The sequence below is a fragment of the Dipodomys spectabilis genome, unplaced genomic scaffold (genome assembly GCF_019054845.1).
Source record: "Dipodomys spectabilis isolate Male_0828 unplaced genomic scaffold, ASM1905484v1 ptg000098l, whole genome shotgun sequence".
NCBI lineage: Eukaryota > Metazoa > Chordata > Mammalia > Rodentia > Heteromyidae > Dipodomys > Dipodomys spectabilis.
In genome coordinates, this window is record NW_024870775.1 from 24,729,579 (window position 1) to 24,742,163 (window position 12,585).

At 35.8% G+C, this 12,585-nt stretch overlaps 1 protein-coding gene across 4 annotated transcripts in view; it reads right to left on the bottom strand.

The window, feature by feature from the left end:
* Nucleotides 1-12,585, bottom strand: part of Mpdz (multiple PDZ domain crumbs cell polarity complex component) — a 161,504-nt gene that overhangs the window by 72,188 nt on the left and 76,731 nt on the right. For 3 of the 4 annotated variants that reach the window (XM_042686637.1, XM_042686635.1, XM_042686634.1), the window contains exons 18-21: nucleotides 11,156-11,272; nucleotides 9,430-9,597; nucleotides 2,185-2,466; nucleotides 1,826-1,949 (exon numbers count right to left, since the gene is read on the bottom strand). In XM_042686637.1, coding sequence (XP_042542571.1) covers nucleotides 1,826-1,949; nucleotides 2,185-2,466; nucleotides 9,430-9,597; nucleotides 11,156-11,272 — 691 coding nt within the window. The remainder of the gene's footprint in view (nucleotides 1-1,825; nucleotides 1,950-2,184; nucleotides 2,467-9,429; nucleotides 9,598-11,155; nucleotides 11,273-12,585) is intronic. The other variant, XM_042686636.1, reaches the window with a different exon arrangement.

Sequence of the window (12,585 nt, forward strand, 5' to 3'; positions counted from 1 at the left end):
CACTGCAATGGCCTTCCTAAAACGTATCTTGACTGTGTCCCACTTTTGTCCTTTTAGGAGGATAAGAAGTTTTGCATCCTGCACATAACCCTGACCACTTGCTTACTTTGCCAGATATCACATAGACACATGTTCTCATCTCTCTGCCTTAGCTCTGCAGCTTTTTCCAGTTCCTCATCTGCCTATGAAGCATCTCCTTTTCTTTCCTTCAAGAGGCCCTTCCTTTTTTTCTATATGTGTCTCACAGCACGAATAGTATTTTAATGCCTCAGGATTCCATGTCCACTTGCTTACTTCATTAAACTCATGTTCTCTGAGTAAAGGGATTATATCAAAGGGATTATATCATGGTACTGAAGTACACTGCCCAGAATATACAGAACAATGTATGTTTGGTCGCTGAATTAGAATAGGACTTCTCAAAGTAGGCTTTTTCTGTTATGAGTTGTTCAACAATAACAACAAAAATGGGCTCTGTGGCTAAATAAAACTGCATTCTATGATCATGTCTCAGAACTCCACAATGTACATCACAATATGAAAGTACTGAGAAGTAATCCCAAAAGAGCATTTGTCTCCTTAAAGTTTACCACATCTCAAACTATTAAACTTGGGCCTTTGGACAGCTATAACGTTAGTATTCTGAGTAAGATAGTTGTAGAAACACTGTAGAAACTTGAACAGATGAAATAAATGACACTGTAACATATTGATAATACCTGTCTCCTAATTAATGATTTATGGAAAGTTCTGGGGCTTGTTTCCTACCATGAAATATCACAAGTCTTAGAAATCCCCTGCTATAACTTTTAACTTGGCCACTTTTGGCAGGAAGTACCCAGTGAGCCCCATATAGAATAAAATCTACGTGGCAGAGATTGGAGTCTTCCTCATCAAATAAGCACTGCTGGATTCTTCTGCTAAGTCTCAGATTTAACCAAGAAACAAGGCCCTGCCATATCAGTGTAAAGGGTGCTGATTAATTTTGTCCTAGAAGGAGAAATATCTCTGACAAAGAGCTCACTGGAGTCTCAGGCAGTACTGGAGCACACAGAGTATAGGATCTCTCATTCACATAGAGGAATGAGGACAAGGCTGAATCACATGACTATTTATATTCAATGAGAGAACAAATGTACTCTGTCCTAACAGTTTTAGCTATTATAATTAGGGTTTTATTTCCAAAGGAAATCTTCTTTGCCCATTTCTGAGGGTTTTGTGATGATTAACCAATCAAAACACTCAGCAACAGAGGACTTTAGAAACCTGCCACCTGGAAAGAACTATTGAGGAACTGGCATTTATATCTGGTGGTAGCACACCTGGATGTCTTTAGTCTTTATTCCAGTAAATGAAAGAAACTAAATACAAACTGACTTGTGCATAACTAGTAACATTCAAAACAAAACTAATAATTCCCTTTTCCAAAAAATTTAGAATTTCAAATTGATGACTTTCCATTTTCTAAGAATTCCTTTTCTGATTTGCTATTTCAAACACAATTCATATATCTTTTACTTGAAGGTAAATGAGGCTTTTGAATACTTTGAAATAATTAAGAGAATGAAGGATTTAAGCCAGTATGAAATAAACAAAACTGTTAACTGTTTCAGAAAAATAACAAATACATGAATAGAAAAACCACAAAAACTACAAGAAAATTTCTGAGGGAAAGACAGAAAGAGATTGAGATTCTAACATTGGTTTTCTGATCTGTAGCAAAAACAAAACAAAACAAAACAACAACAACAAAACCCTACCAAGATCAAGCTCTCTCCTGCACAAGGTTTGAGGAGTAGAGATATTTAGAAAATGAAAAACTTACCTAGACTAGAATTGCCTTTTGCTATAGTAATAGTCCTCTCAAAAGATTCTTTGGACATATTCTGCAGTATGACACTTTCGGCATTACAGGCCAGGGAGCGCTGTTCAATCAAATACTCAGAACCCTGAAAGACAAGTCACATGGAAAGAAAAACTAGACTTTGGAGTGTGATTTCAACATTATACATGTACTCTAATTAGTTGTGCTTTATTTAGCAAGAACCCACCTATAATCAAAACAAGTTCATAGGTTGTCTCAGTGTCAGATGAGCACTCATTCCAAATGGAGAGCTTAGCCAAAACACTAACTCTTTGGTGCCAAAACTCATGATAACACACAAACTACATCTAAAATACTACCTTTCCAGTTGAATCAAGTAGCTCAGGAGAAGCGAGGTCAGTGCATGGCATCACATCACTGGGTAACTGAGACTCAGTCCAAGCTATTCTGCTTTCACATTCATACTGCTGCTCCATAGCATTTGAAGGGGTATAATCATTCATGGTGAAGCCAGAAACAGTCCCCATGCTCAGATCCACTGAAGGTGGATTCTCATCCTGTCTCTGCAGGAGATTCTGGGCATAAAGCTCTTCCAAGGACATATGCAGATCAAGTGCTGGATCAGATTCTTCACTAATATCCTGATGGTTAAAGAACAGAAACATCAAAATTGTGACTAGAATCACCTCATCTTGTTTTATAAAACCACTTTTTAATGAGCAAAAAGAAAATAAAAGGACAATTTTCCATTACTTTAAGGAAGCAGGAACCAGGTTCATGTCTGTAGTCCTAGCTTACCCAGAAGGCTGACTGACATCTGAGGATCACAGTTCTAAGCCAACCCAGGCAGAAAGTTCATAAGACTCTTATCTCCAATTAAATAGCAAACGCCAGAAGTAGAGCTGTGGCTCAAGTGATAGGGTGCTAGCCTTGAACAAAAAGAAGCTAAGGACAGCACCAAGCCCTTGAGATGAAGCCCAAATGCCAGCATTAATTAAAAAGAAGAAAAATTAAAAGAAGGAAATACATATTCTTCACTTAGTAGATTTTTTTTGCATATTTTTATTTTCACAAATGTTTTGAACACAAAATTTCTACAAATTTTTACATATCACATTCTATTGAGTTGTACTTGGATGACAGGCTGTAAATAAGATAATTTATACAATACTAAGTTCTATCCACAAATGAAATTATTCAGTTTAAACTATATATAGAAGCAAATAACTTATATTTCCGAATCATACTTAAACAGTAATTCATTTCCAATCAGTCAAAAGTTCCTATTTATTATGAGAGCATACAAGTATGACATTAGTTGATTTGTATTCACAAGAGCCTCCAATGAGAAAATTACTTTGATAGACATTTATAGATATTCACCAAAGGGAAAATTTGAAGAAATATTCTGCAAGTTATAACAGAATACTAAACTACTAAATCTAGGTTCTGCTATTAACATGAATATGTCATAGAACCTCTTATGCCAATGCATTAGAGAATTTCTAAAATTCCTTGAAACTTTATAAAATCCTATGGCTCTATACAAATGCATTGGTCTATTTACAAAAGATATATCATTGTGTGTGTGTATGAGAGAGAGAGACAGAGAGAGTGGGGAGAGAGAGAGGGAGAGAGAGACAGAGAGAGACAGAGGGAGAGAGAAAGGGAGGACAGAGAGAGAGGGGGAGAGAGAGAGGGAGAGAGACAGAGACAGAGAGACAGAGAGGGAGAGAGGGAGAGAGAGAGAGAGAGAGGAAGAGAGAGAGGGAGAGAGAAAGATACAGAGAGGCAGAGAGAGAGGAGAGAGAGAGAGAGAGAGAGAGAGGAAACAAGTGTGTGTGCCAGTACTGGGGCTTGAACTCAGGGCTGTGGGACTATCCCTCAGTTTTCACTCAAGACTAGTGCTCTACCACTTGAGCCACACCTCCACTTCTGAGTTTTTGCTAGGTAGAGATAAAAAAAAATCTCTAGGATTTGTCTGCCAGGGCAGCTTCAAACCACAATTCTCAGAACGCAGCCTCCTGAGTGAGCCACGATCCTCAGCTCTCAGCCTCTTGAGTAGCTAAATCACAGACATTAGCCACCAGTCAGCTTCCTCTAATTCTGTATACGGCAGTTTTTGCTTATTCTTGTCATGGCCTATTGTAAATATAAAGTATTTCTCATTTATATTGCAAATACATTTTCCCAGTCTGTCTTTTTTTTTTTTTTTTTGTCAGTTGTGGGGCTTGAACTCTGGACCTGGGTGCTGTCCCTCAGCTCTTCAGCTCAAGGCTAGCACTCTACCACTTGAACCACAGCACCACTTCTGGCTTTTTTTCTGCTTATGTGGTGCTGAGGAATCAAACCCAGGGCCTCATGTTTGCGAGGCAAGCACTCTACCACTGAGCCAATTTCCCAATCCCTCCCAGTCTGTCTTTTAAGTACATATATGAATATATGTAATATTATATATCATGCACAAGTTAAATGCTTTATAGAATCAAATGTCATTTCTCTATATTCCTTGGTTTTATATTGCTTCATAAATCTTTTTTTATATAAAGTAAATGGCATGGTTCCTAGTACTGTTCTTCTCTTTTAGAAATAATTTGTTTTTCAATTTTAGCCAGCTGGAATTTAGATCTAATATAAGATTTGGGTCTTAACAACCTTTTTATTTCTTCGAAGTGGGTAATTTAACTTCTCCAACAGAATTTATTAAACTTCTCTTCCTCAAGTCAAAGTTACATTTCTCTGAAATCATCAAATATTCCTGATACACAGAACTGATATAGAGGTCCATCATACAAGCAATTAACATTCTGAGTATTTTCAGGAACAACTAATAATAAAGTAACATCTTCCACACATCTACAATCTAAACAATAAACTGGTAGTTCAATTCACCCAACCCTGATTATTTTATTCTTATGAAAAATAACAATGTACTTACTGAAGGATTGGTAAGTTTCAGTATACTAAATTAATTACAATAATTAGCAGAAAATCATCTCATCCATGCCTCAAAGAAAGATAATCAGAACTGCTTTTCATCATAAAAAGAGGTCAATCTATCCGTTAGCTGAGGTCTACTGAAAATTGTATAACAGAAATTTCTATGCATTATTCATGAAGGAGTTAACACAGACACACAGAAAAGAAACAGCTAATCAACACAGTAGACAACATACGCCCACTTCAGTATCATTTATGGTTGCAACCAACGGAGTTTTATTTTTAAAAGTCTTATAGATCAAGAAGAAAAACCGTTCTTCCTCCCCTAAGATGTCCAAAAATAACTACATTTTTCCAATGCAAGTTGGTATCTAAACTGTAGACCTTCTAAAATTCCTATTAATATGTATGCCTCCATTTGATATATTCTTGTTCTCAGAAAAAAATGAAAAGGAAGATAAATTGTCAAATATGTTCAGAAAAGTTCTTACTTAAATATATGTAGAATTTAAGGTACACTTAAAAACAGTAAACTAGCTATTGAGGGAGCTGACAGGTAAGGATCACGTTCAAAGTCAGTCCAGGTAAGGAAGTCCATGATTCTCTTACTTCCAATTAACCACCAAAAAGCTGAAAGTGGATCTATGGATCCAGTGGCAGATCATTAGCCTTGAGCAAAAACATGAAGAGACAGTGCCCATGCCTGCCCTAGTGTATACACACACATTCTCAAATAAAAATAGAAAATAATATTTATCTGTATAACAAATTTATATACACTAGCTAATTTCTTATATAAACAGCTACAACCTGCTTTTCTTCAATAAGTAGTCTACCACAGAATTTCTATCACACTTTAAATTAAAAAACTGAAAGCAGAGCTCCTCCAGCCTACTGGCATTCTCCCAGGCTTTCTGACTTACACACTGCCTTACTGTAGTGAATGGTAACATCTTTTCTACCTTTGAGCTAACAATTCTGTCACAAAGACTTTTACAACACTTTAAACTTTCTGACTAAAAAAGTTTTTAATCCTACTCAACTCTAAAATCATTAACAAACAGAATCAACATTCTAAACTTGGATGTGAACGCTGCAATATTTATGCTAAAGAATGATGCTAAGCAGAGATTTGTTGGAATACGTAGATTTTAAAAAATATAATAGAATCCACTGGTTGCATTTGGTGTGTGATGTACAAAAAAATTCCGATCTTAACAAATACAACTGCAAGCTGCTCTGTAATCAATAGCATTTCTGGTTATGCTAATATTTAAGGGATGAAGGATATGCACGATAGAGGTAATGATTTCATCTTGTGAAGGAATGAAGTGGGTGATCATGGAAGGGAACATGGTGTAGTGGCATGGAGAAGAAATAGAAGAAAGACTAAATATACAGTTATTGATCTTTATCAGCTGAATTTTTAAGTCAAAATTTAAAAAATAAAAATAAAGCAAGCATCTTCTCAGAAACTATACTAGCTTTTAAGCAAAAGTCTACAAGCATTTTAAATTTGAAAAACAATTATCACTGCATTTGGTCATTGGTTTAGTGGTAACAGGGAAAGAGGATAAAAAGATTTATAGGACAAGCACAATTCACAGCTACTTATGAGGCAGATTGGGAGAACTGTAACTTAAAAGCAGGCTGAGCAAAAGGTAAGCAAGATTTCATCTCAATCAATAAATCTGGGAGTTATAAAGTGCCTATCACAATTCAGACAGCTAAACCATTAAAGAGAGAGAGAGAGAGACAGACAGACAGACAGAGACAGAGATCCTATTCAGAACATAACTAAAGCAAAAAGGGCTGGTGAGCATGTTTTAAGTAATAGGTCTCTTGCTAAGCTGGAGAAGGCTCTGAGTTTAAACCTCCAGTACCACCAAAACAACCAAAATCTTCAAAAGTTAAAACAACAGTGAGAAAGGAAAATCCTTACAGGCTATAGCCACTTGTCTTTAAAATGCACTTTTCCTCTTTTTTTTTTTTTTAAATAAACAGAGTCTCACTATATAGCCTATGCTGACCTCAAAATTGCAATTTTCCTCCATCAGTCTCCTGAGGGCAGAATTACAAGTATGTACCAACATGTCTGGCTAAATAAAATGTAAATTTATGGCAGTACTGAAGTATAAACTCAGAGACTGGTGCTTTCTAGGCTGGTAATTTACCACTTGAGCCAATGACCTGTCCTATTTAATTTTGGTGATTTGTCCCTAATTAATTTAAGTGTCATGAAGTAGGTATAATTGAATACTTAAATGATAAATTAAGCAAACACACACACACACACACACACACACACACACACACACACACACACACACACACACACGGTGCTTAACTGCTGTTCAGTCTAAAACTACTCTGTAAACATGGCTTCCCTGGAGTGAGTCCATACTCCACCCCACTGTCAGTTCTTATAACATGGGTAACCAAAGTCCAAAGTCTGGAAAACATTTCATCAACAATACTTAGCACACACAACCATATATACTTAAATTGCCACATATATGCTTTCATTCTATTAACTTAAAAGTCCTAAAGTGAGCTCATATTTTTTAAGAAAAACAATCAGTTCTCCATTGTTTCAGGATGAATTTAGTGTAAATGAACAGGAACATATTATCTAATTTTTATTTAAATATACTTTTCTACTTATTAAAATAGAGTAGCCAAGGAAAAACAAAACCAAACACCACAGTGGCAGAGATTTACCATAACACAGGACAGACCTACTTTCTAAGAAAACAAAGCATTTAAGTTTCACAACGTAGGTAAGACATTAATGTCTTCTTTTTGTCTTTTCAGTTTAAATATTTCAGTGTTTGGGCCAGCTTGACAAAATTTGCTTCAACAAAAGAGTAAACTGCTCAGGGGAAAAAAATAAAAGAGGCAAACAAACTTCAGCAAGCCAATATGTTGTGCCACATATAACCAGAAAAATACATGCTTCTCAGCATGCAGATTGTGTAATCCCTCTAAGTAACAATTACTAAGTCAAACAATGCAATCTGCCCCACTGGCATGAAGTATGCCCTGCTATGGATTAGAAGATTCCATCAGGAGATGAACTCAGCTTCCAGTCCTGAGGCCAGTAAGGGCTGAACACATTCCAGATAGGTTGCAGCCAGACATAGTCTCAGGTGTGCTAAGGGAGGACCAGCTGCTCCACTAAGACTATGCCTTGCAAAGCAATTTGAGGAGATTGTCCAGCATCATTTGCTAGGATAACAGGTGCACTTCAAAAATAAAAGATGCTTTGAAAATGTTCTGGCCAAAGTAACTATTTGTTAATCAGAGAAAGAGGAAAACTATGCTAGATCTGTAGAAAGCTTACCTTCCAAATCAGTCATAAATGAGACCTCTTTCCACTGAATTCAATTTATGTAGAAAATGCCATATCATAATGCTATATCAGTAATTATACTATATATTTTATATCAGTAGAAAATAAAGAAAAAATAAAGTCCAAATATGAACTCTTTGCCTAGATTTAATATACAAACATTTTCCTTATTTTCCTCAACTGTTCTACTTAATAGAGATACAGAAACATTTCAATGTTTCCTTTTTCTTCCATAGATAACTTCTCTCCTAAAATTGAGAAGTATCACACACAAATTTTAATTTTTTTACTAAATACACACATACAATACCCTTAAAATATATAGTATATGTATTATGTACTATATACTTATATATAAATTTCTAGAAAATATAAACAACTTCAATAAATGAACAGAAAGATAAGATCTAATTTTTTATTAGTTTTTATGTGGTACTGAAGAATTGAACCCAGAGCTTCATGCTTGCAGGCAAGCACTCTACCACTAAGTCACATCCCTAGGTCAAAACAGCTACATGGAGAGATCATTGATAAAAGCAAAAAAACATGTGGTAAAATGGTAAAGCATTCAGTCCCACTAGTGATCCAACCAGACACATGTAGTAGCATACTATTTTACAGTTAAAAGACTGGATAGGTTTTAAAATATTACGTATCAAGCAATACTGAGTATGACACCAAGAAAATGAGTGCAACTAGGGCCTTTATGCCAACAGTCTATTTCTCAAACATAGATGGCACAAATATGTCAAACAGTAGCTCTTCATGTTTCTATCAGTAGCCACTGAGAGACACATGCTTTGCCACTCACTGTGATTTTTATGTAAAGCATTCTTTGGCATTATTTGTATAAAAAGATAGCATTAAGTTTAATAGCTAGTAAATGGTAAATCAATGCAAGCAATATCTTCAACGTGGCATAAAACTTAATTTTAAATTTATTCTTGCAATTTTTTTCCAGATCAGATACATCAGAAACATATTTTATTAAAATGGTTTCTTTTTGACATGAGAATCATTAATCCAAGCTTTGAATCCTTCTGTGGCGTGTGTGTGTGTGTGTGTGTGTGTGTGTGTGTGTGTGTGTGTGTGTGTGTGTGTGTGTGTGTGTGTGTGTGTGTGTGTCTCACAGACATCAGAATTAAATAGTCCATAGCAATCAAAGACACAGAGAATGAAGTCATGCTTCCACCTAATAATGAATCCATAAATAGAAAAAAAGCACAGTATCTCTAATAGGCTATTCCCACAACTCCCCACAAAGCTGACTTCTGAAAAATTATACACAAAGTTTGGCTTTTTTTTTTTGTACCTTGGGAGAAGATGCTGGAAGGGAGGGGCCATAGTTGAGGCCATCACTACAAACACTGCCATGAAGAGACAAAACAGAGGCTTGAGTAGAGTAGACGCTGTCCTTATCCAGAGAGTACTGAGATGCAAAAGTAGATTCATCTACTAATTCACCCTCTGGTGTCTCCACCTAGGAACAAAATAACATCCATTTGAGACCAACAGACATGGTGGTATCATTCTTTTGTCTGTCCTGTTTGTGGAATGGCCTCCCTCTGCACACTTGCTGACACATCACACTAACTACCGCAGCAGTACAAGGAAAGACTGCCCTTCCACAACACTGGCTGCTGGTGGACAACTGAAGGGCTGAAGCTAACAATTAATAAAGGATCTAGTTTAATTCTTAAACAGTTTTATAAATTAAGGAAATCTTCTATTTTTCTAGTTCTCATGAGTAATTTGAATGACGTCATCACTTTTCATACTTAGCTAAAGCAAGCTGGTAGTCAAAAGACAATGATCAATTAGTTGCTTAAATTAGGCTTACGTAGGTTTTAAAACAACACATTTATAAAAGCCTAAGAGAACAACTATGATTTCATGCTCAAGTTGCATTAATAAATAATAGGATTAAATTATAATATGGTTATAGTAAAGTATTAGGTTATAAATTTCTCTTTAAAAATTCATATAGAATGAAAGGCAAAGTATAGTGTTAGAGCACTTGCCCAGCAAGCATGAGTCTGGGTCAAATCTCCAGTAGGGAGAGAAGGGCAGAGGATGGGAGGAAAAGGGGGAGGAGGAGAGAAGAAGGAAAGGAAGGGGAAGGGAGTCAAATAGAGTGAGATAATTGTATCACTTATCAACAAATCCAACTATTATCTTTTGTAGTAAACCCAAGGGAAAGCAGTAAACATTAAATTTGACACTTTCCTTGCAGTTCACTCATAACCATACTTTGGAATGGGAAGAAATAACTGCTCTGTGATATTACCAGCATTTTCTAGTTATCTTGATGGCATGGTACCATATATTGTATTTATTTGTGATTTAAACACTATAACAGTGTATAAGCTACTTAAAGTACAACGTGACTCTCTCTTAAAATGTATTTCAGAGACCTGAAAATGTATTCTAAATACATGTTTAATTTCACTATGGAGTTAGCATGTGAAGGTTACCTCTCTAAATGACAAAAACTTACCATTTGCTATCTGAACAGGTACTATTAACTATGCCTTATGCCAGATTACAATAGAAAAATATTAAGTAACATTAATGAAAAAATACATCAACATGATATGCATGCCTAACACTGGCACTCTAAAGTCTTAGGAGCTTCTCTTTAAGTCAATTTTCTCAATTACTAGAGATGAAACCCTAGGTCCCAGAGAAAGGGAGTGACCAGTGCAAGACTACAGAGCTGGTTAAAGAGAAGTCTGAGTCTACATACTACTATTATCACATGCCAAGTGGAAATAATCTTTTTTCGAATTGGCATTCATTTAATAAGCCCTGTAAAATCAAAAGAGAATATTGTTTCTTAAGATATTTTAGAGACAATGATATAAAATTATTGTATTTACTTAAATATATCAAAACTTTCTGAACAACTATTTCAAAAACAATTAACAGAAAGAATCCCCTCTCCAAAACTAGGATTGTCAAATATATACATTATTTTTGAAAGGCAAAGTGAGTTATACAAGGAATTTTGCAGAGTTTGGTCAACTGAGATTACTAACCAGAGCTAAGTCAGCCCTGAAGAGGCCTTTGTCAGATCGCCCTGGCTCCTCGCAGGGGTGAGGTGGGTAGAAAAAAGAATCCTCCTTAGCAGACACATAACCTTCTTCTGGAGAAAGCTGCAGTAGAAGCATGTTCCAGGCCCAGGTCACAGAAAAGATAGTGAAGATGAATAGAAAAAGAGACGAGATGACAGACGGATGAAAAATTAACAGAGACGGAAAAGTGGCAGTTTTCAATGACAACTTAAGACTTTTACATAGGATGTTAAGTATGAAATATGAAAAAATACCTGTGTTAAGAATTTTATTTGAAAGAAAACTTTTTATTCTGGTATCTCTACCATCCATTAGGTGAGAATCCCTTTTTATTAGGTATTTTTCCCCTTCTTATAAATTACAAAATGAGCAATTTTATTCTAATAGTTTTCTGGTCATTATTATTTGTTTCAAAGTTGCAAAATAATAAAACATCCTGCTTCAAATTCAAAAGAATACATTTCTTTTCATTCCTTCTTAGGCTATTACTTTAAAATATATAATTTATTTCATAGAGATAAAATAAGCTAAAGACATTATAAGTGCATGGAATATAAACTTGTTTGAGCCATTATAATGTAGCCTCGACCACACAGACTGAGAAGTCTGTTATATTTATTCTAGTCTCTGATGCAATGTGCCTAAAGTATTTAGATAACGGTCTTGGCCTACATCCCTCCATATCAGTAATGTACATTCAAGTATTTAGAGAAAACAGGTTGTCTTCGTTTCCCCCCACATGTAAGTCGAATATGTGCTTGAAGTGACAGAAATAGCCATCGTATGTTTAATGCATACTAAATTTGAAATGTCAAATATTGTATTTAGAAAATCTATTTGGGAACTAGCTAGGAAACGACAATTCTGCTTCAAAATGACTGGTATGGATGGTTCCACGTTTAGGGCGGTACAAAATGTTAGCCATTTCTTTTTGTAGAACAGAAAGACCAGAACCACACCTATGGTCCAATCTAAATAAGTAGGCAGAGTCAGAGATGGCCTTCATTCATTCATTCACTTACTAGTACTGGAGTTTGAACTCAAGGTCTGGAACTTGCTAGGCTCATGTGATAGACATGTACCACATACATTGGTTACTTTTAAGGACAGGGCTTCACTTGTAGTCTGGGTGTACACTTAAGCTACTACACACCTATTTTTAGATTTCCCCTTGTGGCTGGAATCACAGCCATGGGCCACTATGTCCAGCTTTTCTCCAAAGAGATGGAGTCTTATAGACTTTTCTGCCCAGATGGCAGATCCTCCCAATGTCAGCTTACCAGAACAACTGGTATGAAAAACAGGCCACTGCACTCAACTATGAGATGAGAGTTTTGTCAGCTTTTTTGTGCAGGCTGGCCTTGAATCATGATCCTCTAGTTCTCAGCATCCCC